The sequence below is a fragment of the Bos mutus genome, chromosome 24, assembly GCF_027580195.1.
Source record: "Bos mutus isolate GX-2022 chromosome 24, NWIPB_WYAK_1.1, whole genome shotgun sequence".
NCBI classification, from domain to species: domain Eukaryota; kingdom Metazoa; phylum Chordata; class Mammalia; order Artiodactyla; family Bovidae; genus Bos; species Bos mutus.
Window position 1 is genome coordinate 41,180,129 of NC_091640.1, and position 27,169 is coordinate 41,207,297.

The 27,169-nt window shown below is 47.5% G+C and overlaps 1 protein-coding gene across 1 annotated transcript; it reads left to right on the forward strand.

Annotated features, from left to right (window-relative positions):
* Positions 1-6,344: 6,344 nt before the first annotated feature.
* RAB12 (RAB12, member RAS oncogene family) lies at positions 6,345-26,905 on the forward strand. Its single transcript, XM_070361979.1, is given in 7 exon segments — positions 6,345-6,407; positions 6,410-6,827; positions 17,062-17,122; positions 21,599-21,737; positions 23,730-23,819; positions 24,507-24,611; positions 25,717-26,905. Coding segments are annotated over 7 exon segments (975 nt in total). The 5' UTR covers positions 6,345-6,359; the 3' UTR covers positions 25,831-26,905.
* Positions 26,906-27,169: the final 264 nt, after the last annotated feature.

Sequence of the window (27,169 nt, forward strand, 5' to 3'; positions counted from 1 at the left end):
CCATTTTTTTGTCAGGAAGGAATATGACACCATCACCCCCACAGATATGCATTCCGAGGGACACTTGCTTAGGCATCGTAATTTGCAGTGATATGTTATTAAATAATAAAATGGAAATAAATATTGTTTTCTTGAGCCATTTCACAAAAGTGAGAATATTCAAGTCCAGTGAAAGATAACATCCAAAATTTCACCTGAAAATATTGACATGTGGAAAAAATGGACATACTGATACAACATAATCAAATATGCAGACAGCGTGTCATTAAGAGGGCTTGAGGTGACCTGCAGAAATCCAACAGGGGCAGAACTTAAGGATAAAAATGCACTCTGACTTCCTTCCTCTGATCACCTCCTGTTGCCTCAAATGGCCCCAACCTACCAGGAAGGGAGCAGGGGGTAAGGGGTGGGGGAGGAGGGGCTGACACATGGCCCCGACAGGTCACCTCCCAGGCATAGCAGGGAGGGTTGGAGAGGGCTCTGGGAACGTCTGCCCAGAGACTGGTGTGGCCGTCTTGTCCAGGATCATGGCCCCCAGATCTCACACACCAGCAGGCCCACGGCAGGTGCTCGACCTAAGTGTTCTGAATAAGTGGGTCGATCTATCTGCTCTGTAGTGTGTCTCTTCTTCCAAAATTCCCAACCTGCTCACTGGTCCCAGAACACATGCTGAGTTAGCACTTCCATCTCCGCATCTTGTCGGGGCCTTACTGTCCACTCAGGCTGTTCTTTTTCATCTCACTGTGGGGTCAGAGTTAGGGGTCCCAGCCAGGAGCCTGGGACGGCAAGAGGGGAAGCCTGAAACAGAAGGAAGGCGGGCAGTCATGCAGGCTGGGCCTTTTCAGATGGGCTGGCCAGGGTGGGTCTCAGACAGACAGGACACAGGTGCGGAAGGAGGCTGACCATGTGCTTTGAGTCTGAGGCTGAAACTTATCGGTTGGGGAGTGACCCAACATCCATTCTTCCCTTCTTCTTTGCTGGCAAAGCCCCAATTTCATCTGGGTGTCCAGCGCTCCCCTAGAGATTCATGGAGACTGACCGTGTGCCTCACTGGTGGACCTATTTTTGGCATCAGGACTGGCATTAGAATGGGCATGTGACCTCATTCCAGCCAAAGAGAGTTGAGTTGAGCCCTGCATCCCTGGGACCACACCCTCCCATTGCTTCCAGGATTTTGGTCTATCAGTTATTCCCACAACAAATTTCACACTCTTTCTTGTCAAAATCTTTTACAGAATTCCCAAATATGAAACAGATTCTTTTTAGTGTATACATATTTTATACATTCATATTTAAATTATTGAGTCATCGTAATTGAGTAAAGAAGAGGAAAAGCTTACTTCGAGGTTGGTTATAAAATTGTGGGCTTCCCTGGTGTCTCAGACAGTAAAGAATCTGCCTGCCAATGCAGAAGTTGCAGGAGCTGTGGGTTTGATCTCTGGCTCAGGAAGATCCCCTGAAGGAGGAAATGGCAACCCACTCCAGTATTCTTGCCTGGAGAATCCCATGGATAGAGGATCTTGGCAGGTTACAGTCCATGGGGTTGCAAAGAGTCAGACATGACTGAGCAAGTAACACTATAAATTATAAAATTGCAGCTCTGGTATTTCTGCAGCTACAGACTTATTGTAAGTCATGAAGCTTAAGCCTCAAGGCCCTTCATCTGCAGGCTGATCTCTTCCTTGAGTCTTTTCTTAAAGCACATTTTAACCAGATGCTCTATTTTCCTGAAGATTTCCCTGCGTGTCTCTTTGGCCAGAGATTGGTCATATGTCATTGTGGTGCTGGAGAAGACTCTTGAGAGTCCCTTGGACTGCAAGAAGACCCAACCAGTCCATCCTAAAGGAAATCAGTCCTGAATATTCATTGGAAGGACTGATGTTGAAGCTGAAACTCCAATACTTTGGCCTCCTGAAGCAAAGAGCTGACTCATTTGAAAAGACCCTGATGCTGGGAAAGACTGAAAATGGGAGGAGAAGGGGATGACAGAGGATGAGATGGTTGGATGGCATCACCAACTCAATGGACATGAATTTGAGTAAACTCCAGGAGTTGGTGATAGACAGGGAGGCCTGGCATACTGCAGTCCCTGGGGTGGCAAAGAGTCGGACACAACTGAGTAACTGAACTGAACTGAACTGACAAGGAGAATAGAATCTGAGTGAGTGACTCAGACAAACCAACATTCCCCCCAGATCCTGACGCTTGGATAAACTCTACCCGGAACAGATGGATTCACAAAACAACGTGAGTCCATGGACAAAAATCCATGTTCAGTTAATGGAGAAGAACAACGCAATCCGATTCCCACCCTCACTGTGATGAAAGCTTTTCAAAACAGCCCCTTCAGTGTGGTTCTGATAAGCAGGAACTTTGGTTACCTCAATTTAGTTAAATAGCTCCAGTTATTAAATAGCTCCAGTTATTATTAAATAACTCCAACATCAACAGTTCAAGTTTCTATGACCATGGTATATTAACTACGAGTGATTGCAAAATGCACAAACTTCACAGCTGGCTCTTCAGGGTGCTACATAAGCACCAGGTATGTGCAGTAACCAGTGACCATCATGTCTGCTGTGGCCACTCTGAGGAACAGGGATGGATTGCCCCAGAGCGTGGTTTGGATGTCAAGATCAGTGACGCCATGCACACACCAAGAAGGCATGCTTGACGTTGACATAATCAGAGCATTCCAGGGAGTACAGGGTGGGTCTTCTAAGCTATATAGTTTGAAAATGACTTGAGAGCAGGGGGAAGGAGATGGGTTCAGGGTTTGCTGTGCTGGGGTAGGGGTCAGGGACAGTGGCTAGGGTGACACTTCCTGCACATGGCAGGGCTTGCATGGTTTGAATCTCCCACCAGCTCCACAAGAGGGAGGGCCCAGACTTTCTTATCACTTGCCCGGACATGGAGCACGAGGGCAGGAGGCAGGGGTGAGGCTTAAAAGATGTCAGTAGTCAAACATCAAAAACTGGAGTCAGAGCCTCCTTTACGATGTCACTTCTTTCAGAGTCTGTTGGTGACTGGTTGCTGTGGGGTTACTCAGTGCCCCACACTGACTCAATGGACATGAGTTTGAGCAAACTCCAGGAGATGGTGAAGGCCAGGGAAGCCTGGCGTGCTGCAGTCCGCGGGGTCATCAAGTTGGACACGACTTAGAGGCCGAATAACAATGATGACAACCTTCCTTTGACAGCAGAGTGTGTCGTTGTATCGCCTCCTTGTCTCCCACGCTAAACCCACATGACATTTCACAAAAACAGGTAGTCGAAAGAGGAAACCAGTCACCAAAAAGGAAGGTGCATATCAAAGAAATAAAAAGTGATCATATGGGAAGTGAAACTGAATCTGTGTGAGTGGAGGTAGAGAAGAAATGGCTGAAGGGGCTGAGGTAAGGGATAGACTGGGAGTCTGGGATTAGCAGATGTGAACTGTTACATATCGCATGGATAAACACCAAGGGCCTACTGTACAGCACAGGGAACCCCAATATCTTGTGATAAACCATTATGGAAAAGAATATGAAAAGGAATGTAATACATGTGTAACTGAGTCATCTTGCTGTGCAGCAGAAGTTACCACAACATTGTAAATCAACTTTACTTTAATAAAATAAATCTAAAAAGAAACAGCTGACTCTGGGATGAGTGACCCTGCCGCCTTTCGAGAAGTTTCAGACACGCTGACAGAGGAGCTCAGGGAAGACTGGTTTATTGACACACAGAGGAAAATGGTTGTGATGAAAAAGATGAAGCCATCCCAGAGGAAGTAACGCCAGCAAAAAAATGTAACATTTAATGAACTGTTGGAGATAATTCATAACATTGAGCATGCAAAGAACAAAATACTGGAAGCTGATCCAAGCTTTGGAAGGATTGCAACAATTCACCACACCATGGAAAGATGTCCACGGCTTATCCTGAGTCTCATGACAAGAAGATGAGCACTGTTCAAGCTATTCTTGATAAGGTTTCTACAAAGACACAAAGCACTTTATCAACATTTCTGATGTGTTCAATGACACTGTCCTAAATAACACTAGTTTTATTATTTCTTTCATTTCTTTATACTGATAACTGATGATGTTTTTCATATCCCAAGAAAAAATGTGTGAAGGTCGTGGAACAATCCTAATTTTCCCATTCATTATGAAGATCATTTCAAACTGTTTGAATCTGCACAATCATTCTCACGGTACCTCAATGCCACAAAAGTCGCGGCATGACTGTACTAATGTGACACGGCTGGTCTGCAGGATTTGACTCTCGTGATCAGTCCTACCTTTGTAAACCACAGTCCTCCCTGCGTTTCCAGGACCCACTATCTCGAGTCCTCCTGTCCCCGCCTTCCCCAGGTTCTTCGGCTTCTCTTCTTTGCCTGTCTTTTGGGGATTGGTGACCCACTTTCTATGCCCTTCCAGTTCTGGTCCTTTGTCAAAGTTATAGCTTCTCTGGTCTTAGGTGGTGATGATGGCGCTAAACTGGTAGTGAAGGAAGGGGGATCTTATAAAATGATAGGGAGGAATTTCCAGGGGAAAAGCAGGTGGGCAGGGTATCCCCTTTATTTCACAATCTGCATTTAGGACAGCCTACAGAGCCCGCTAATTATATCAATAGGAAATGTCCTTCATTCTTTTACAAACAGCTACTGAATTGTACTATGTATCTGGTTCTACGGGCTGGAACATTATGTAATAACAGATAGTGCAAAGCAACACTAAGGATTTTATCTAGGCCCTCTGGGCGGGCTACCCAACTCCCTGCCACTTAACCCATTAACTGTCCCAGTGGAGGACATATTACAGAGTTGCTTCGTGAGGAAGATACTATATTACAGGCAAGAGGGTCTTTGGCTATACAACCCACACCACAAAATGTTGCCTATTGGGACAGGAAGTGCTACAAATCAGGATAGACCAAAGTAAAAATCTTGAGATTACCTCTGCAGATGTGTCTTGCTTTGCAAAACTGAAATATCTCTAGAAAGCCTTGAGTAAACCAGGTTCTTTAATTCCTTACATTAGTGGAGTAAGTTACTGTTTGTAACAAACGCTGCATAGGTTGTCAGCAGGTGTTTTCCTGACAAGGCTGAATACTAAGAGGAGTCACTCTCATTCCTATAGAAGGGGAGAGAAATCTACAGCTCAGAAAGGCTCATTGACTGTTAGGTGATGGAGCCATGCTTAAAATAACAGATCTGGTCATATTTTAAACATCCTAAGTGAAAGTATGTTAGTTTGCTCAGCCTGTCAGACTCTTTGTGACCCCATGGACTGTGGCCTGTCAGGCTCCTCTGTCCATGGGATTATCGTGGCAAGAATACCGAAAAGACTTCTATTGTGATTGCTTTTGGAGAGCTAAGAATTCTCTCATACGTGTGAGCTTCCAGTTTACCCTGTGGGCAATGCTGCACTTTCACAAATCAGGTTAGTAGAGTAATACCCACATGGACTAAGCTGGTACTAAACCTAGTTCTAAATAAAGCTGAAATTTGGTGAGTTACACGATCATGCTGGGCGAATGTGCCAGCTCCTATCATGTTTAGAACCCTGTGTTCTGAGGTGCTCAAGTTCACGCCGAGGAATTTGCTAAACAGATCCCTGGCGAGGGATCAGAGCAGTGATTTTCTGAATCCTTAAATCCTTCCAAACAGAAGTGGCCAAACACACAGCCCGAGCTCAGAGTCCCTAAACTTCTGGAGTGTCAGTCTTGGAGTTCCTTACTACTGTTTGAACTCACGGGCTTCCCCAAAGGAGTAGCCTATTTATTTTATTTACGAGTTAAACGGACTGAAAACGTATGCACTTTGCATTAGGCAGAAATCAGGACTAAAAATAACTGATTTTGGCGAGTTTCCTATGGAAAATATCAGACGTGGTCAGTCTGCCTTCCAAGAGGGGTGGGTGGGTCCGGGCCTGAGCCGGGGCGGGGGTGCAGGGGACACCCCCCAGGGGGCGGGGGTCGACGCGGGGGCCGGTCGGGGACGGTCAGTGCGAGTTTGCAGCGGTGATGTGGGGCAGGGTGGGGAGGGGGACTATCTCAGAGTGCATGCAACAGGTTTGGGGGAGACGGCTATCGCACAGGCCTAGTGTTTGTGGGCTGCGCTCAATGACAGCAGAGACAGGAGGAGGGAAGAAGGAAAAGAGGGGATGCGGATGGAGGGGAAGCAGAAGGTGAAAGTCGCAGAAAGAAAGGCAAGGGGGCCAGAAAGCAGCGGAGGCCAAGCAGGGAGCGCGAGCAGGCAGCGGGAGGCGCGCGCGGGCGGTCCTCCGACCGGCAGGGGGCGCGCGCGGGGGTCTCCGCCCCGCCCCGCCGCCCGCCCACCTGCGCCTGCGCCGTCGCGCCGCCTCGCCCGGGATGCTGCTGCCGCTGCTGCGGAGTAGCTGCTTCCCTTCCTCCTCCCCGGCGGCGGCGGCGGCGGCAGCGGTAGGGGCGGCGGCGGCGGGGCGGACGCTGGGGGCCGGCCGGCGGCGCAGCTGCAGCGCGGAGCCCACGGCCCGCTGGGGCCGCTCGAGCGCGCGCTCGCCCAGCCCGGGGCTGAGCCGCGGCGCTTGGCGGAGGCCGAGGGGGCGCGGGGGCTCGGGGGGCCGCATGCGTGCATGGATCCGGGCGCCGCGCTGCACAGGCGGCCCGCGGGCGGCGGCGGGTTGGGCGCGGGCTCCCCGGCGCTGTCGGGCGGCCAGGCCCGCCGGCGCAAGCAGCCCCCCAGGCCGGCCGACTTCAAGCTGCAGGTCATCATCATCGGCTCCCGCGGCGTGGGCAAGACCAGCCTGATGGAGCGCTTCACCGACGACACTTTCTGCGAGGCCTGCAAGTCCACCGTGGGTAAGGCGGGCCGGGGGCGGCCCCGGGGGGCCCCTGCATCCCCGGACCGACGGAGCCCCCGCCCTGGCCGTCTCGAGGCTGGGGATGCACGGGGCCCGTCCGGCCGGGGACGGTGTGAGCATCTCTCCACGGGAGCACCCCCCCCCACCCCCCCGCCCAACTCATCAGGAAGAGGAGCGGGGGCAGGCGGGCAGCGTGGTGGACACGAGCTTGTGCCCTGGCTGGATGGCCGGAGTGGTCCCCTCTGGAGAATTTTGATGCCTTAGTTTTGCCTTCCTAGGAGGAGGGGCCTTTCCACTGTCCGCGCGACTTGTTTTTCTAATTTTGAACTCAATTTTATGTTGTGCTGAAATAATGGGAATTTTAAATCCCTTGTGGAGGAGAGTCTGTGGTTAATATTCGGAGTAAGACTAAGAAGTTTCGTCTTTTAACTATAAATGTGGGCAGAAGGACTTCAGCTGTGTTTTTCTGTGACTTCAAATAACCTAGGGGACCCGCAAGTGGGAAGGGCAACCCCCCTGCCCCGCCCCCCGCACTGCCAGGTGGGTGAAGGGGGCAGCCAGGTAACTACAGGAACCCCCTGGGCCTGGAAGTGGCCTGTCCTCAAAATGTAAAATTGAAACTGCAGGGAAGTTTTCTGATGGAGTCACATGTATAGGCCTTGGCTTTGAGGTCTGTCTGGGCACTGTGTAACAGTAGTTTCTCTGGAAAACCCCTTAAAAGCTGTCAAAGATAGGGGAACCGCGCAGATGAGATAGTTGTTTGAGGGGAAGATCAGTCACCTTCAGTAATGGGTAGGTGGGGGGGAGGATTCCCCTCGGGGAGGTCCAAGAAATAATACATAGTATATAAACATGAAATTCAGAACTGAAACATTCATTCCACACACCACTTGTGTATTTAGATAGTTCCAAGGTGATACAATTTGGAGATTAATTGGCCTTGTTGTCCTGTTACAGAAGACCCCTCCATTTGAAATGGCTTATTGAAAGATTAATCTTACGCTTCTCATGTTGTCATTTTGTTTGTGAGAACTTGTTTCCTTTCATACTTTTTAATAATAGACCATTTTGGATGTATTTGTGCCTTCTGTACCGTTTGTTGTTAAGGTCTTGGCCTTGAAACCATGAGATTAAAGTTCAGTAGTGTAGCTTAGACCTGTTTCAAATATCCACTTTTGGATCATATAAAGTACGTGAAGTTATTCAACCATCAAAAGAGGGTTTGTGCTGTTAATTTTAGTACCTGGCATAAGTAAAATAGAACTAAAAGTAATTCAGAATTATCCATCTTTTATGGCTCAATACTTAAAAATATACAAAAATGAAGAATAACACAGTTGTACTATGTGATGTAGAGGAAACCAGCACAGGCCTTCTGGGTGGATAATAGGGTTTGGTGGATGGAGAGTGAGACGGAGGGTGAAGATGTGCTGTAAAGCAGGGCAGAGGGGAGGTGGGGAGGGGTTTCCTAAGCTGGGGCCATGTGCAGCAGCACCCCCACATCATTAGGGGACTTTGGGTGAATGCTTTAAGTCCTGGGCTGCCATGAAGCATGGAGGGTGGGCCTTCTGTATCAGCTGGAGCCATAAAGTGCCCTGGGTACGGCCCTGGCAGGGAGGCAGTTTCTTCGGGCACTTGGGAATTAGGAGGGGCCCAGGCAGTCAGTTTCTTTGTCCCCTTAACAAACAAACATAAATGCACATGTATACACGCCTCCCCACACTCCTGCCGCTGGGGTCCCTTGTGCCCTTTGACTTTATCTCACTTGTTTTTGTTTCCTCCATACAGAGCCTATAGTCCTTGGCTTGATAAGTGTTTATTTGTGGGAAGTTCAGAAAAGGATGATAACTTCTGGTCTGACCCAGACTGTGAGAACGCTTTGAGAAAGTCAACTAAACCCCCTTCTATCTCTGCCTCTGAGTCGCTTTTCCCTCCCACGGATCAGATCACTTATCGAGCACCTACTGTGCGCGGGCGCTGTGCTACCCATGGGGGCCTCAGTGGTGAGGAGGACAGTCTCTGTCCAGATTGAGGGGTGGGGAAGAGGGGTCCTGGGGATGCCCAAGGGCGACTAGGGCAACGTGGAGATGTGTGCAGACCATCTGGGGAGCGCAGGGAAAGCCCCCTAGTCTGGGTGGAGTGGGGGCTGGTCAAGGCCTTCCTCCACGCTGGAATGTTGTAGAGATAAGTTCATTCCTTGAGTTCCTTAGAAAAGCAAGTGAACGTGCGGCACTGGGTGAGGTGTAGCTGACGTTGCCTCACCTGAATGCCCCCACCTGAGCAGGTGGCTCACAGGGTCCTTCTGGGCGCACTGTTGAGTCTCATCTCCACAGACTCCGCACAGATCCTGTTCCGCCGGCCTCACCCTGTCCAGCTGCAGAGTCTGGAAAAGACCACCCGCCTTGTGCAGGTGCTGCTGACCCAGGAGGGTCACTCAGGTGATGCCCCCAGCCGACCTCAGACTGGAAGTAGCCCCTCCAGTGAGCATTTGATAAAGCCAGGCAGGCTCACCGGACTTTCTGTAAAGAAGCATAGCAGAAACCCTGAGGGATTTGAGATAATAAGCCTATTTTATCAAATTACAACTGAACAAAATGTTGGTTTTGTTGTTGTCGTATTACTGATCAAACCAGAAGTTGTTTTGGTTTAAAAGACACACAGAACTCACCAGGGTATGAAACTGAAAAGACTTTTAATAATTGACCTATTTAGTGAAAATTGTCCAGGTGCAATAGTACTTTCAAATGGGATTTCATATTCATGGAATTGAGTTAGTCTGATGTGGCTAGCATGGTTTGTCAGATAAAGCTTTTCGAAGTTTGAGAAACAGGAGAAAAAAAAAAAACTGGTTGGCTGTAGAAATTCACAACTCTCTAAATACCATGTCGACCTGTGTTTCTTATATAACTATTGGAAGCTCGCTGTTAATTTTGTTTGGATCAAAATGTTTTTACCAGGCAGCACCCCTTACCCCACTCCCAGCAACTTACATTTCTAGAAAAGCACTCTAAAAAACCTAGGCTCTTGATTTAAGCTTTTCCATGAACTAGTCTGTGACTTTGGATAAGTAATTTATTTTGTCTTTGTGTGTAAACAGTTACATTCTGTTAGTGGCAGCTACAGTTTCTTGAGCACATACTTTGTACTAGCAAAAATACACTCTTTCTAAACCTCACAACAATCCTGAAAGTTTCCCCATTTTATAGATGAGGAAGCAGAGTCCCAAAGGGTAGACAGCTCGCCCACAGTGGCCCAGCGGTGAGTGAGTGGTCAGGGCCAGGGCTGCAAGTGAGTTCCTTCTGTCTGTCTGTTCCTTAGCTTACTTTGGGATTTAAGTTCACTTTACTCTGAAAATATGGATGAAACTCTTTCCTGCTTATCTAATTTGGCCCCACGACAGCCCTGTGAGGGTGGAGAGTGATGCCATCAATGGTAGCACTGAAACTGATTCTCTGTAACTGTGCCCCCATTATTTGTCACTTTCCTCTGGGAGGAAAAGGTTTAAAAGGTTCATTTCTAAATATTTAATCATCCAACTATCTGAAACTTTTAAAATATTTACTAAAATACATTTAAATACAGGAAAAGGAGGGGTAAGACCATTTGGACCAGAGTATCAGTTTCCTGAACAGTGAAGTTTCTTCCAGAATGCCAGAGGCCAACAGAGGATTGCCAATTCTTTTATTATTTTGCCACGTAAGGACATTTTTTTAACAATCCACTGTCACCAACTTTTCAAAAAACAACAAACAAAGATAACATGAGGTAGACCCCCAAAATAGGAAAGAATTTAAAATATCAGAATATCAGAATTTAAAAGTTCTTTGAACTCAGTTTGAGGTCCTCATGACCCTGTCAACGTTTTTCTCGTTTTGCAGCAATAACTTAACCTCACAGCCTGGCCCTGATGAGAGTGCTCGGTGGAGCCCTGTTTGTACTCAGTCACGTGCCGGGGTCTCAGTTCTCTAGCCCATCCCTTCAGGCCCTGTGTTCACTCTTCCCAAGGCAGGGAAGCCTGGTGGTGCAGGTGACTGAGTCATCCGGCCCCGTAGTAGTAGAGCCAGAAACAGAACCAACGGGTCCGAGGTGCAGGTGGCTGTAAATCCCATGCAGGAGTGGCTGTCTGTGGGTTGACCTTGAACGTTAGCGGGCAGGAGGCAGGAGATCCCACCATTAGGGTCTACTCTGCTTTGCCTACACGCGGTGAGTGGAACCACTGGCAAGGGAAATCGCTTGTACTTTATTCTGGAAATTTAGGTCAGAGATTTTTGTTCGAAACCCAGAATGAACATTTCATACTGGATTAAAATTCTGAGCTGTGCGTTTTGTGTTGCTCTTCTGTGATCCTGGGCAGTCTTTGAAGCAATGGCTGAGCTGCTCGACTATTTCACTTACAAGGGAATTAGGGAGAATTGTCCCGAATTCCCACTCCAAAGCCCAGACCTTCCAGCGTCAGCCCCTCCCCTGCCGGGCTGATGTAACAGGATGACTCAGGGAGACGGGAGTGGGCGAGGAGCGCCAGTTTTTATGCCAGCCTGTGCTGTGTGTTGTGCGGTTTGGCTTATTTAATGAACTCAGAGCACGCTGATAGACTTATGCAGAACGCATTTGTGGAATAAAGTAGCTGTCTTTCCCAGAAAGTGTGGAAAGTTGGCGATCAGGTTGTTGGGGCTGATAAAAATCTATTTAAAGACCTGGCTTACGTGCATTTGGCCTTTATTTCACCATGGAGCTCCTCCTGGAGAAGAAAGGTCTGCCTCTGTAGGATGAGAGGGACCCAGAACCTTCAAGTCTGCCTCCCCTACAGCTGTGGGGGTGCAGGGACGGCCTTCAGAAGGCAGCCTGAGTTCCTTAGACTGCTGGTAGGGCCAGAGCTTTCTCCAGCCTCACGTGCCAGGAGCAGCGTTCTAATTAAGCATTTGTTTGAATCTGCAAAGAAAACATAGCTTTGTACACCATTCAGCAAGTGTTTTCTGAGGGGCGGTGTGTATTTGTGTGAGACTCCATCCCACTGGCCGTTCGTGGGGCTGGAAGCCCACCTGCCTGCCTGGCTGGTCCCTGCAGAAGGGGAGGCAAGTGGTGGAGACGCCCCACGTGCTCCGTGACCTCGGCTCCCCCCCTCCACCCCCCCGCCTCGCCTGTGAAGTTCGTGTGCGGCATGTCTGTTCCAGCCGGGTGCAGGGCCATCTCCTGTGTGTATGCAGGTGAGGGACGCAGATGGTCTTTGTTTGCAGGGATACAGACCGCCCAGTCTGGACTGGGGAGGCAGGTCTTGTTAGACTCAGGGCAGACGCTGATATCCTCAGGCCTGCAAGCATTGTTTAATGACATGCAATCATTTAAACTGTTCTAGTAGCACCTGCTTCTGAGGCAATCCAAGTATTTTACAGTTACATTACTACGGTCCGTTGAGTTCTCATAGCTCGGCTTAAGTAGCAGAAGCCCCATGGTATTAAACTGTGGTTTGGGGCCCCTCCGGGGCAATGCAGGAGGATGGTCTGCCTTGCCTGCCCTTTGTAGGGTGCGCTGCTGGGGGAATGCGTCTGTGCTCTCCCCCAAAAGACAGTGGTCAGGTGGAAGGCTGGCCTCATGGTCAAGAGACCACTTTCTGATAGTAAATGTTCCTCCATCTGGGTGACCGTGATCTTGGCACATTTCTTAGTTTACTTTCTCACTGTCAACTCAGTGGAAATGCAGGGAAGCCTCCATCAGGGGAAAGATTACATCCAGGATGGGGTGACACTGTGAAAGATATATGTCCTTGGGAGAAAGGCCAGCCTGTGATCTCAAGATAGTTCTTATAAATCGGCAGCAACAGTTAATAATTGTCACCACTGCTTGAACTGAGACTTGACTTCAAAGTGTGAAATCCTACAGCCTCCAGAACCTGTTTTGTTGTTGGTTCTTTGCTGAGTGGCGTCCGACTCTTTTGGAACCCCATGGACTGCAGTATCTGAACTGAAGTCAACTAAAATCATACTCTCACACCAACTCCAAGTCCTTGTTGTGGGGGGCGGGGTGGTGCTGGGGGACGAATACTCAGCTCTATCCCAGGCATGGGCCACTGGTCAGTTCTGCTTTTATTAAAGTTTGTGCTGGAAGGGGATGTGAAGAAAGAAACTTCTGTTTATTTTTGCTATTTTCATTTTTATGACTAGTTCGGTTCAGTTCGGTTCAGTCGCTCAGTCGTGTCCGACTCTTTGTGACCCCATGAATCGAAGCACGCCAGGCCTCCCTGTCCCTCACCAACTCCCGGAGTTCACTCAGACTCACGTCCATCGAGTCGGTAATGCCATCCAGCCATCTCATCCTCTGACTTTTTATTCCTCAGCAAAAAGTAACATGGTAATGTTCTTTTGGTTATGTTTTGCCTGCCAGGGAGCCTCGAAATCTTATCAGCACTGAGGATGACACTTCTTTATTCTCTTGCTGAGATTTATGAAACATGAGTACAGCGGTGACAGGACCAGGTGAAGCTCTGTTCTTGAAGAGCTTGGTTATGGTGACCCTGGGCCACTTGCAGAAGGTTTCACACTTTTCCCTGTTTCCACATGCTTGACTTTTATAACAGCCTTTGGTTGTGAACAGTGTTAATCAATTTGAACCCAGGTTCTGCCGCTCAGCTAGCAGAAGTGATCTGACCTTGGTCTCTCCTCTGTTCTGTGAGGGTAGCACCCAGCTTGCTGGGCTCCTGAAGGAGCCCTCATGTTGCACGTCAGGCTCAGGGCATCTGATAGACACTGTTATCATTATTAAAGGGAATTAAGATCAAGAAAGACTTGAATAGTTGTGTCTATACAACAGAGGGATTACAGCCTGTGACCTGTGTCCTTCCTGATGGAAATATGTTTAAGAAGACTTAGACCCCTGTCACCCAGCAGGACGTTCCCTTAGTGGATCACTTCCAGTCTCAGTGACTGAGTGAACGGTTACTGTAATAATCCCCTGGGGGACGGGAGTGGCGTGTGTAATGGAGAGGACCTGGGCATGTGAAGACTGACCCTCCTCTAAGGATGGTTCACCAGTAACGGGTTGTAAGGGCTCCCCTGGTGGCTCAGTGGTAAAGAATCCACCTGCTGATTCAGGAGACATGGGTTCAATCCCTGGGTCAGGAAGATCCCCTTGAGGAGGAACTGGCAACCCATTCCGGTATTCTCGCCTGGGAAATCCCATGGACAGAAGAGCCTGGTGGGCTACAGTCCATGGGATTGCAAAAGAGTCAGACACAACTTAGGGACTCAACAACCGCAAGCTGGGATTGTAGGAGAAATTAAATGCTCGGGTTCCAGGGTGATGCATGTGTTCCAGGCACCCTGAATCCTGCTGCTCTGCCAGCCAGATGGGCTCACGACAGAGCACCTGTACTTCCTTCCTACGATTTAAATATGTGTGTGCTTGTTTCCTCATCAGTCCTGAGTTACCTCCAATTTCCTCCTCTTTAGTCGCCCTTTCTCCGTACACACCCAGCGTTTGATGGAGAAGAGGGGCCGGTCTCCATCAGATTTACTGGACCGCTGCCCTGTGCCAGGCAGCCTTCTTGGCTCCGGAGGCCAGAGGTGACTGTCCTGAGAAGGCACCTGTTCCTGTCACCTGGGGGAGACCAGCGGAGCCACGGGTCAGGGCTGGACGGGCAGGGCTGGAGGGAGGGGGAAGGTGAGCCGTCAGGAGGCACAGAAGGGAACCCCTGGACCTGAAAAGGCTTTTGGGCACATGGGGAGGTTCTCCAGGAGAGGAGAGCAGAGAGGGCGTTTGACCAGGTACCTGTCGGTTTAGGTCTGGATGCCTCAGGTCTTCAGGCGGGACTGTCTCCACCACCCGACTAGTACTAGCTGCTTGCTTCCCAGGATGGTCAGGACACTGTAGGAAATGGGTTTTCAATAAGAGCTACCACTTTTTTTGTCCCTTATCTGTTTATAAACATTGATCCTGGGCCCCCCCTGCTCAGTCAGGAGACTCTGTGCTGACTTTTCCCGAAACTAATCCGCTCCTTGAGGGGGTTGGTGACTTGCTACCTTTTATTCAGGATCATTATAATTTCTGTGACCTGCAAATGTTAACAATGGACACTAAGAGATACTTTTTACCTGATGTAAAAAAGCTTTTTAAAAATGTGTAATTGTATACTTTGATGTTAGGATTTGTTTCCAAGCCATAGGTTGGAGTAAGTTTCCAGCCATCACCAGCTAACCTAGTGGCTCTTACTATATGGTAAAAGAGATTTCGTTTAAGAGCAAGCACTGTTTTAATGAGCTGTTTCCTTTTGTGGAATTTTAGATTTAGCCACTGGATATTTTTCTCTTGTTGTTGATGTCTTTAACCTATTCAGTAAAACTAAGTAGTTTGGGCTAAACACGTTCTTCATCCTGTTTGCTGTTCGTTCATCTTTGTTTAACAGTGTATTTATAATCACACGATAACATTACCACTTATTCATACTTTTGACTATTAATACCCTTTCCTTTGTCTTTATTCATTAAACTTTGTGATTACAAAATAGCTGTAGTGCAGGAATGCTAAAGTCAGGAAGTTGTTTAAGTTGGTTGAAGAAAAAAGACTTGACATGATCAGACTGATAGCGATTCTTAGCAGAGAAAACAGCCTAATCAAAACAAAAGTTATTTGTGCTGTTTCTAGAGATTCTTGTAGTTAACTTGAAGCAGAGCTCACAAGAGAAGTATCTGCTAGTTCTTTTCAGTAAGATGTGGCAGCCGCTGGAACAAGTCCTAACGAAAGTGGTAGCTCCCTTAAGTGAAACTAAAAAAACAGACTAGAAACAAAAGTGAACCACAAGAGTGGCCGTGGTGCAGTGTGAGTTAGATTTGTAAATCACGTGGTGAGGCCCTAGCTTTACGCTGATAGCAGGAAGAAGGGGTTTTGTCTGAGTTGTGCCTTTTCAAAATCAGAGCATAGCACATAGGTGCAGGCTGGTTTCTGTGCCTCGAAGAGTATCGTGTTAGGCTCTGCCCTTCCCTGTGATTGAATCACAAAGGATTCCGCTTGGTCTCTGCTTGAGGATGTTGGTCGTGTACAGACATGCTTCCTGTTCCAAGGCTGTCTGAGAGTCATCTGACTCGGAAAAGCAAAGCTGTTCCAGAACTGAAAGTGAAATTGGCTTCCCCAACATGTGCATGAGCTTTGAGATCAGGGCTGGGGGAGAGAGTAAGAAGCAGGTGCTGTGGCCTCTTCTCCAGCCGTGACTTGTATATTCCTGCCACGTTTCTCTGTTGTGCAGACCTCAGTCCCACCCAGGCTTGTAAACACATCTTCTGGTTGCATTGATGTCTGCAGCATGTTGCTAATTATAAACGTCAGTCACACGCCTTGCCCGTCACCTCAGGAACATCATCTGACTTTGAAGAGCTATGTCGTGCCCCTCCATCCTCCACCTCGCAGCATCGGGACCCTGGATCCATAAAGCAGCCAGAAAATATTAATTGTTCCCATAGAGATTAGGTTTCCACTTCCCACGTTTAGCTGGTATTATTTTTTTTAGCTGGTTATTTTTTTTCTTAGTTGTGAGAATTGTGTAAAAAATACTGTTTTATATTTTTTCACAAATATTGTGACATTTGTATTAAAAAAGTATTGAAGTTTTCTGTAACTGACAAATAGATAAGGAAATATCCACAGGTGAAACTTTGCTTTAAAAAATTATCTGAAGCCTTGAAGGCTGAACTAGAGATGGATGGGGATTTGTCATGGTTTGCTTGCTACTATTAAAGTAATTTAAAAAATGAAATTAATTTGTATGAGTAAAATTTTTCAAAAAGAATTCCTCTTCCATACTACTGGCAATATAATAAAGTCACTTTTGTGAATGCTAAAGAATTTATTACGATAATTTCTTAATTCAGACTATGGCTGTTTGAAATCAAGATTGAGTGCTCCACGTAAGAATTTCCCCCAAGATAGCATGTGTATAAAGCCATTGTTTGTGTAATGATTCATTGTGATTTTTAAGTGGATTGTAAGCTGCGTCTCTAGTAGTAGTAAACTCTATTATGAATAGCAAGTGCTTCATCTCCAGTTCCGGGTAGAACCTAACATACGCTGCTCGTTGTGTGGAGAAGCACAGAGTGGTGGTCGTCTCGGGGACCTGCGGATTTCTTCTCTCTCCTTTTGGGATTCAGTGTGGTCAGTTTTTTGGTTTTTCCAGCAATGGCATACAAATAGTACTGCTCTTCTGACAGATTGCCTTGTTTTTGCTTCATCTTCGTCCGTTTTATTTACAGGTGTTGACTTTAAGATCAAAACCGTAGAGCTAAGAGGAAAGAAAATTAGGCTACAGATCTGGTAAGTGGGGCCCTACACCCAGTTATCACCGTGTGTGTTCAGCAGTCCACACGCTCGTCTAATACAATTAACCGTCGGAGCGGGTCTGTCTCTCCTGCGTCTCCTCTCCTCCGCTCTCGTTCAGGTGAAATGAACGGAGCTTCCTTCTAGAGAGCATTCAGGAAAGAGCCCCTGTAGCTCAGCCCCGCTTGCCACGGGGGTGGAGATACATGGTCGTGTTATACTTCCATGGTGACTGGCTTGGAGCCTTTAGTCCCTAGTTTGATGTCATCCGACAAACCGTCATCACTGAGACAGTCGCTCCAGTGCTCGTCTACACGTTTTCAGAGTTACTTACTCTGCAAGCGTCCAGAGAAAGGCCAGCGTGCTCCCTCCCCGGAGCTGCGCATCTTGGGCAAGGCCCCCTCGGGCGTGTCCTCGGTGGCACGCTCGTGCCCTGAGCCCCCTCTGTGCCCCATGCGGGGAGCCCAGAGCCCCCTCCCCGCACCCCAGGAGCGTGTGAGAGACTAACCCAGCCGTGTGGGGGCCACTCAGCCACCTTCCTTGGGGACCCGGGAGGAGCCCCTCTGGAGGAGGGACTGTGGGAGCCCCCGCCGCGTGTCCACGTTGCCCTTGTCGCTAACACAGTCACGCCGAAGCGTCTCAGCCACTAACTCCTCTCGCAGGTCGACCTCAGCTCTGTCTGTCCGCCGTGTGTGTGTCGCTTCCATCGCGTTCATTGCTGCCGCACCGGCGGCTCCATCGTCACCTAGCGCTTCCGTGTTAGTGCCATGTCTCATCCCCACCCGCGCCCCCGTGCGGGGCGCCCGCCGGCCGTGTCAGGTAACGTCCCCATGGGTCATCGCTGACTGTTTCACCCGCTTGAAGGATTGGGGGTGACGGGGGTTGTTTTTTTGTTTTGTGTTTTTGTATTTCATATCTTTGGGATGTTCCTTGATCATCTTTGGTTAGGAAAAGAACCATTTTCCCATCTCTGCTTAAAGTGTGTCTACGTGTGTGTATATAGAACTTGGTGTAAGTATAGCTAAAATAAGATGTCAACCCGAATGTAGATTCATGAATTTATATCCACATGGTGACTCAGTGGTAAAGAATCCGCCTGCCAGTGCGGGAGACATGGATTCGATCCCTGGGTTGTGGGTTTGATCCCTGGGTCAGAAAGATCCCCTGCAGAAGGAAAGAAGGAAATGGCAATCCACTCCAGTATCCTTGCCTGGGAAATCCCATGGACAAGGAGCCTGGCAGGCTATAGTCCATGGGGTCACAAAGAATCAGACACAGTTGAATGACCTCACAGCAGCAGCAGCAGCACATATCCTGGAAATCACGCACAGAGGCTTCCAGCTGTTGTGTTGAGATAGACTTAAAGCTGAGAAACTGGCTTCCTGCCTTAAGGCAAACACATAATTAAGATGCTCTGTATGAGGGGCTTCCATGGCAGTCCAGTGGAAGTCCCCCATACAGAGCATCCTGTGCAGGGGGTGTGGGTTTGATCCCTGGTTGGGGAGCTAAGATCCTGCATGTTGCATGGCATGCCCCACCCCCCTCAAAAAGATGCTCCACATGAAGGTCTCTTGTTCGGTCCAGTGCTCACTGTTGGTGAATTTGGTTTCCACTAGAGTCCCTGTGTCGACATCAAGCTTGTTTCCTTTCATTCTCTGCTTGAAGAGGTGGAACTTTCATACACTGACGTTGATTTCTGCAAATTAAGAATTGTGTCATTTCACCAGATACATTAAATACAGAAAAATGATGGTTTCTCAAAGCATGGTTGTAGTACCAAACTGGGGGGAAAGGATGGCAGGAAGTTTTCAATTTGCCCCCAAAGCAGAGAGAGACATAATAATAATATCATATTCCACCCACAATAAATGATGATTTGGCTGATGTACTGCAAATCTCTAGAAGTCAGCTCTCGGTCATTACAGTGGAAATTAAGATTCATTTAGATAAAAGGTGGGAATATGAGGATTCTACATCTTGTTGGATAGATAAAAGCCCGATCGGGGCATTGTTATTGTATTACTGTCCAGCTGTGTGAGACGTGGAGACTGGGGTGAAATTTTTGTGGTCCTGGCTCAGAGTAGGAATCTAATAAATACTTGTTGAACTGAATCGGATTCTATTTACCTTGTTCTCTGACCATCTGTGAGAGCAGATAATTCAGTGGGGAAATGATCAAAGGAGCCTTGGAGAGGCATAGCCTTGGCAACCTAGATGTTTTGGAAATGTGGATTATTCTCTTCAGTGGAGATGCTTTTCTGCCTCACACAGTCAAGAACTGGTCACAGAGAGATGGAGTTTAGGGACTGGCCTTGATGTTTCCTCGCTGGTGTCTTGAACGCTAACCGTTTGTTGTTATTGAGTCGCTTCAGTTGTGTCCGACTCTTTGCAACCCCCTGGACTATAGCCCTCCAGGCTTCTCTGTCCATGGGACTTCCCAGGTAAGAATACTGGAGTGGGCTGCCGTTTGCTTTTCCACGGAATCTTAATATCAGAAATGCCTATTACTATCCTGATTCTGATTGTTGGGTTTTATTAAAGCCTCTCCCGGGTGTGCTGTGCGTCATGCTTGTAAGTAGTGGTGCTGTGTTGTTCCTGCTTCCGAGGTCAGACCTCATGTTAAGTGTTCTTACCACAGCAGCCTCAAAATGATTTTCCAAAAGCTTGTATTATGTCTGATGTCTCTGTTCTTCAGCCCCTGATTTCTGAATCCTAACTGAGTGAATGTTTAGAGAAACGAATGTGAAATTGTTTTACGCTAAAAGCCACCATAAAACTGCTTATCATAAAGACTCAGGAGAGCACGTAATTCCCAAAATGCTCAGTGAAGACCTTAACCCAGTTGCTGTTCAAATTTGTGGTGCAGCTATAATGTGCTAACCACAGACTTCAGAGTAGAAAAACATGTGTTATTTTTGCTTTTTAAAGAAGTAAGTGAGAGCTGTTTTATCAAATCCTAAGTTGAACAAGCCAGCACTGTGATGGGAAGAGAAACCACAGTCAGGAAAATACTTTTTTTTTAAAGTATTAATTACGCCCCTAAATGCCTAGGGTCCCGGGAATAATTTTGTTCACTGATTCCTCCTGTGAATGAAACGGTATCTGAGTCAGTTCTTTCTCACCTGATTGGAAGGTGCCTTTTAGTGTCTGCAAGTTGGTTTTATTTAATTCTGAATTCTTCAGGAATCCAATTTGGGGGCAGTCTTGAGTCAAAAAATAAAGTTTATTTTGCCTTGAATTGGCATCCACTTTCTGCATTTTGCCCACTAGCCTTTTGTTTTGCACATACAGATGGAGGGCCTGTGGTAGGCCAGGCCCCTGGGCCCTTGTGGACAAAACAGACCAGCCTAAGCCCCTGGGCCTTCCAGCTAAGAAAGAGCACAGGGGAGCCTTACATCCCCTGGGCAAAGTGGCAGCATTGCTTTATGTGAAAATGAATTTGCCAACAGGCTTCATTGTTTGGCATGATGACACATCCCTAAGGGGAGCTAATTTGGTGGCGAGTCTAGTCTGGAACAAAGGCGTAAACTACCACACCTTTGCCAAAAGTGTGTTAGGGACACGGCCCCACAAAGTTCACCCCATCCAATGCACTTGGAAGAGGTTTCAGTGTCTCCCCCTTTTGGAAGCTTAGGCACTGTCCTGTGAGAGTCTGAGCATCTTGCAAGGAAGAACCTCGTTTTCTGTGTACCCCACTGCCCCTCGCTTTCTCCACCACAAGCCACCTGTGTCACGGGGCTCCCAGAGTGTGCTGAGAGTTACGCTTCTTCGGTAAAAGCTAAATTACAGATCGGCTTAAAAGAAATCATTTTGCTGGTCAGAAGGCCTGCTCTCTTGAGCCTCATTTGTAAATTTGTGATAGTTCTCACGCACTTTCTCAGCTTCTTAGGTGGAGAAAGTGGGTCTTGGCCAGCTTGTGTGCACTGTTAATACATGTATGTCTTCCTGTGGAAACATCAGCTTTTCCTGGAGAAGAGATAAAGCTCTAGATTTCAAGGTCACAGTTGGAGAGTAGTCAACTTGACCGTGTTTGCAAAGTTGTGGGGTCCTTTTCCTCCTTTACCTGTTTGAAGGACTAAGAAAATGACAAGACTACAGCCTTTTTCATTAGTGGGGACTGTTGGTCGTCTTCTAAGCAAAATCAGATAAGATACTCACCATTGAGGTTGGTTAATAGAGATTGCCAGGCTTAAGTTGTTTAAATTAAATATCACCCGTATATTTTGTCATTGATAACCACCAAGGTATGGGGTGTTGCCCTTTCCACTGTTACACACAGCATTTACTTACTTTTCAGAATCTTGTTGTGGGAGAAATTGGGGCTTCCTTAAGATTTTGTTTGGACGCACCTAGCTCAGAGAAGCTGCCCCCAATAATATTGAATGTGCACAGACCTGTGGGGAGTTGCCACAGCTGGGCCGAGTCTTCCCTGTCCGCCCTGTTCGGGGACTGACTTTTGCTGCTCTTTCTCAGGGACACGGCAGGTCAGGAGAGATTCAACAGCATTACCTCAGCTTATTACAGAAGTGCCAAGGGGATCATATTAGTCTACGACATCACTAAGAAGGAGACATTCGATGATTTGCCAAAATGGATGAAGATGATCGATAAGGTAGGTGTTGGCGTTTCTCTCTCAGAGGTGGACTCTCCGCTGTGGGTGTTAATAGTGACAACAGGAAGAAGGGAAACATTCACGGAGCATGCTTTTCCGTCCCGAATGTCATTTAATCCAGATGACAGCTTTCAAAGTAGGTGCATAGTCCTGCATCACAGGTGAGGCAGAGAAGAACTAGAGTGTCTTCAGGATCAGCCTGCACATGAGAAAGCCTGCTTGGTATTCTGGTCCCTGGGCTGTCTGACATCAGAGCCCGCACACGGTCATCCCACATGGGCAGGCTGCTTCCGTGGGATCATGTGCAGGGAGTGTCTTCAGGATCAGATTGCACATGAGAAAGCCTGCTTGGTATTCTGGTCCCTGGGCTGTCTGACATCAGAGCCCGCACACGGTCATCCCACATGGGCAGGCTGCTTCCGTGGGATCAGGTGCGGGGCCAGTTTTATTATTTCTGCAGAAAGTTCATGTGAGTGCTCGCTTTGTGTGTGTCCACAGAGTGACAGCCTCCCAGGGACTGCCTTCTCCACTGTGCCCAGGGACACGCCAAGGCCTTGGTCACCAAACTAGAGACAGCCTTCACCCCCTCATTTTGAACTAAAGATTTTATCCTTTGGATCACAGTTGACTATGTAGAATTAAACTGAGTTTATAGAACCTGTGGGTCCCCCGCTAAGAAATGAGTAGCCAAAATGCGCCTGTAGACACAGCCGTTGAGGGTGAGATGTGTGTAGACAGTGGCCACATTTGAGAGTTGTTTCCCCCTCATTTAGTAATTTGAGGTTTAGCTCCTTTGCATAACGAGCACACTTAGTATATTATAAATTTGATTTCGTTTACAGATGGTATTAAAACCATCTGTTAGATGATGGTGGAGAACGTTCCTCTGCAGGTCTTACCAAGCACATTTTCAATGTGTGTCTCTTTAAAGTGAGTTGGAGACCCCGGTTGCCAGGGTTTCAGAGATGGTCAGAACCAGGGTTGGGTCTGGACTCTGGGATGCTGGGGCCATGGGGTGTGCTCCCGAGGACCCCAGACAGGGGCGTCCTCGCTGCCAGCTCAGAACCCAGTGATGGAGCTACCGGGAGGCGGTGGCCTCCGTGTGAAGGGCACCTCAGTGGGGAACCTGCCCTCCTCCATCTGATACCCGGCTCTCACCTCTCCCTCTGTGCGGCCGTGCTCCCGTTTCTTCCCCTTACCAACCCCGTTGGGGGCACTGTTAACTGTCACCCCGTTACTGGCAAGGAGACCGAGCTCCCTGGTTAACCTGGCCAAGGTCGCCCACTTGGGTACCCTGTGTAGAAGTCCGTCTCCCATCATGTGTGAGAATGCCCCTGTTCAGGGAGTTACTTGAGACAACTTTGACCTTTTTAAAGAGAGAGAGTCTACTGTGCCTGCATGTTTTTTTAAAACTTAGAAATGCAGCTTAACTTTTCCTGATCATAAAATTAACAGTACCCTGTCAGTATAGAAACTTTAGAGAACCAAGTGAAAGCACAAAAGTGAATTGAAACAGTCTAGCTGTCACCCAGAAAACCCAGATTGTGTCTGGACTCCGTGTCGTTTCATGTCATGGTTACTTCACTAAAAATTCTATCACGGGTGGCTTCCTGTGTCACCTTCATGTTCTTCCAGAGCATATTTTCTGTTTTTTTATGGCTTCACTCTTTTATGTACCTTATTTCATTCTTCACCCACTTTGTGGGATCTTTAGATTCTTTTCAACCGAGTATAAATCTTTGCCTGTATTTTGAGTCATTCCTCAGGGTAGATTCCTAGGAGTCATGAGACCATCCGTGCTTCCTCGTGCCTGTGACCACATAAGTGCCCAGCAGGAGCCCTCTAGGTCAGAGCAGATACTCAGAGAAGGAGGGGCGAGTGGACAGAGGGGCAAGTAGATAGAGGGACGAGAGGTGTGGCCTGGGGTTGTGTCTCCCTCGGGTGTGACGTGCCCGGCTTTGAGATTCAGCTTCTCTTGTTGCGATCCCACAGTACGCTTCCGAAGACGCGGAGCTTCTCTTAGTTGGAAATAAGTTGGACTGTGAAACTGACAGAGAGATCAGCAGACAGCAGGGTGAAAAGGTGAGGAGAGTGGGCAGTGGGCAGTGGGGGGGAGACACCCATGGATGCAGCAAGCACGCTGTGTGCTTGCCCTGCTAATAAATTACGGTTCAGAATTCTGAAAATGCAGTCAGTCACATCCTTCGTCTTTGTTTGCTTTGGTTCACTTCCTGCTCCTTTAAATTCATTTTTCAGATGGAGGGGAAAAGACACATGAGAATACACAGCATTGTTTACTGTCCCTCCTGACGTCTTATACAGAGAGATCTTCTCTTAGCCCATGTCATTGCGTTCATGACGTTCTCCTATTCTAACTCTGCCTTCCTCAGGACATCGATGACACTCACATTTATTTTTTTGGACACATTTTTAAACGTCAGATATGCTACAGTTTAGACGCTTGTGCACGTAATTTGACTTGAGGGTCCTGATGTCGCCTCACAGCTTGTGTTTTGCTGGTTTCTCATCATGTAGGAAATTGCTGCACTTTCCTGCATTAAAGTTCAAATGTAAATGAGCTTTACATCTGAGGATAAACAGGACTCTCCAGACCTTTCGCCCCAGCCCTTGTCTGAATCCCAAAGCCCGAGAGCTATTCCCCCTCCCGGTTACGGATCCTGTGCTTATACTAGGCACGTGTCGTCCCCTCCTCCCCCAGCGTGCACGCATGCACACACGCACACAACAATAATGTGTGCTTGCTCGCAGTTTGCACAGCAGATAGCCGGGATGCGGTTCTGTGAAGCGAGTGCCAAGGATAACTTCAACGTAGACGAGATCTTCCTGAAGCTTGTCGATGACATCCTGAAAAAGGTAAAAAAAAAAAAAGAATCCGTGTCCTGACAGCATGTTACCTGGAACCGCTTCGTCATGTCCTTTGCTGTTTGTGGTTGGGAACCTCTCATGTAGAAAGCAAACCCCAGGGATTGTCAGGCTGGAGACCTGGGGTTGCAGACCCGTGCCAAGGACTCAGCCCCCCACAGCAGCAGTCTCTCACCACATCCTCAGGGCCATGTTGCCCATCCTCGCTCAGCCTCGCACACAGGTGGAGTGGGTGTGACCATTTGTGGTTGGTTTTTAGTTGCTCAGTCTTGTCCCACTCTTTGTGACCCCATGGACTATAGCTCACAGGCTCCTCTGTCCATGGGATACTGGAGTGGGTTGCCATTTCCTTCTCCAGAGGATCTTCCAAACCCAGGGATCAAACCCGTGTCTCCTGCATTGGCAGGCGGATTCTGTACTACTGAGCCACCAGGGAAGCCCAAGGGAGACTGTGGGCTGTTTATTTGACAGTCACTCCTCTCCTGCTCGAGTTTTTCCACAAGGACCCTGTTAGGTGCAGACACTGAGGATCTTGCCTCCCATCGAGGCTCTTGTGTCTGGTGGGCCCTTTCGTGGCGCCAGACCAGGAAGATGACCTCATTGGACAGCAGCACATTGTTCAAGCATCTTTGGGCTTATATCCAGAGATTCCTTAGATCTTTAAGTGTTTTTATATTATTATTACACATAATCGCCTCGATGCAATGTAATTCAGAAGCGTTGAGTACAATGGCTGTCTGTATAGCTGCCAAGAGAAGGTACTTCTTCCTTTAGTAATGATATGCTCCCTGAGAACACAGAACCGTTTTTTCATTTTTTTGATACTTTTAAGTTTCCGTCACACTGGGCTGTGAAAGGAAATGTCGATGAGGTCTGTCTGCTCTCTTTGCTGAAGGGTGCGAGATGGGCTGCACAGCCTTTGTGTATTGGTTGAAGCTCCCTGAACCTGGTTCTAAGGTTTTGGCTGAATGGCTAACTGAACTCTGATGATTCGAGTTTCCTATAAAAAAACACTTTGGTCTTCTGTAACTGTATAGTCTGCAGAGTCTTTACATTGTTGAGTTACAATGCGTTTGTCTTTTCCTTTATCCCCAAGATGCCCCTGGACATGCTCAGGAACGAGCTGTCCAACAGCATCCTCTCGTTACAACCCGAGCCCGAGATCCCCCCAGAGCTGCCCCCGCCCAGACCACACGTGCGATGCTGTTGACTCGCCGCTTTGGAGGCGAAGTTGGCGCGATTCCTGGACGGGGGAAGGTCGCATTCTGCACTACAATCATTTGACAGTTTCCTCTCGCACTTTGTAATCCACGTCAGAGCTATACACTAACTTGTAAATATGCAGATATGCAGTCCTGGGTAAGTTTGGGTTATAAATGCCATATTTCCCTCCAAATTATTATATTTCATTCATCATCCCAATACCTAGTGTGTGTACACTGGGGAACGTCGTACTTCTGATACGAAGAACAGGAGAAATGAGAGTTCCAGTGTTTCTGGAAACACATAATATAGTTGTCCTTGTTAACTATGTTATGAGGATGGGGATACTCTGATAAGAAGAAAGAACGTGGTGCTTTGCTTACTGTTTTAAAGAAAATTTGTAAAACTAAAGACTTTGGGGGAAGAAAAGCGACCTTGAATGCTTTTTCTTTATTTACATTTCTCCCAGCTGTAGCATCTTTGAAGTATTGGAGTGTTTCCCACAAAGCAAGCTCCATGCTTGCTTAAAGGTCTTGAAGGTTATTTATTCACATTAATGGTAGAACATGACTAGTTAGAATGTGGGACTTGACTTGGTCCTGAGGCCTGGGAATCCCTTTGGTTTCCTGATGAATGCACTCTGTGCTTTTAAGAACTACAAAGATTCAATAAAAGAAATGTTTTTGAAACTATAGAAGATTTTAAAAGAACGCTGCTGTCCTACACAAATCCTGTTTAAAGGAATTTTAAAGAGATGCATTTTACTATATCAAAGAACCTACACGTATTTGCCTAAACATTCTATATACCTTTGTAATGATCAAACCTCCCCCCTTGACGGTGAAGCTTATTCCTATTAAGCCTAGACTGTGTTCTTTTTTTTTTTTCCTGGTCTGATGATGAATTTGTGAACTCTTATCTTTGGTATATCTTTTATTAAACTGCACTGTTTGTTTAGTCAAGGTAAATAAGTCATTATGTATTTGAATAACTTGGCGTGTCTTGAGTGTTGTGATATGAGAAGCATTGTGGTCCTTCTACACTAATGAAGTGCAAATAAAATTTTGTATTTATGAATGACAGTTGAGTTGCTACACTTACTCGTGCAACCGTAAATTACGTATCTGATGATATTCTTCCAGAACTCCACATCTTAATCTTTTGAGTGTTTTTGATAAGGAAAATGTAGCCTCCTTCACCATGGAAAACATTTCGATACTTTCTCAAAAGATTTAGGCATAGACCCAGCAATTTCCAGTCCTGAGTGTACACCTCTAAAAGTTGAAAGTTGGGGCACAAACAGATGCTGTACACTAATGTTCACAACTTTATTCACAGTAGCCAAA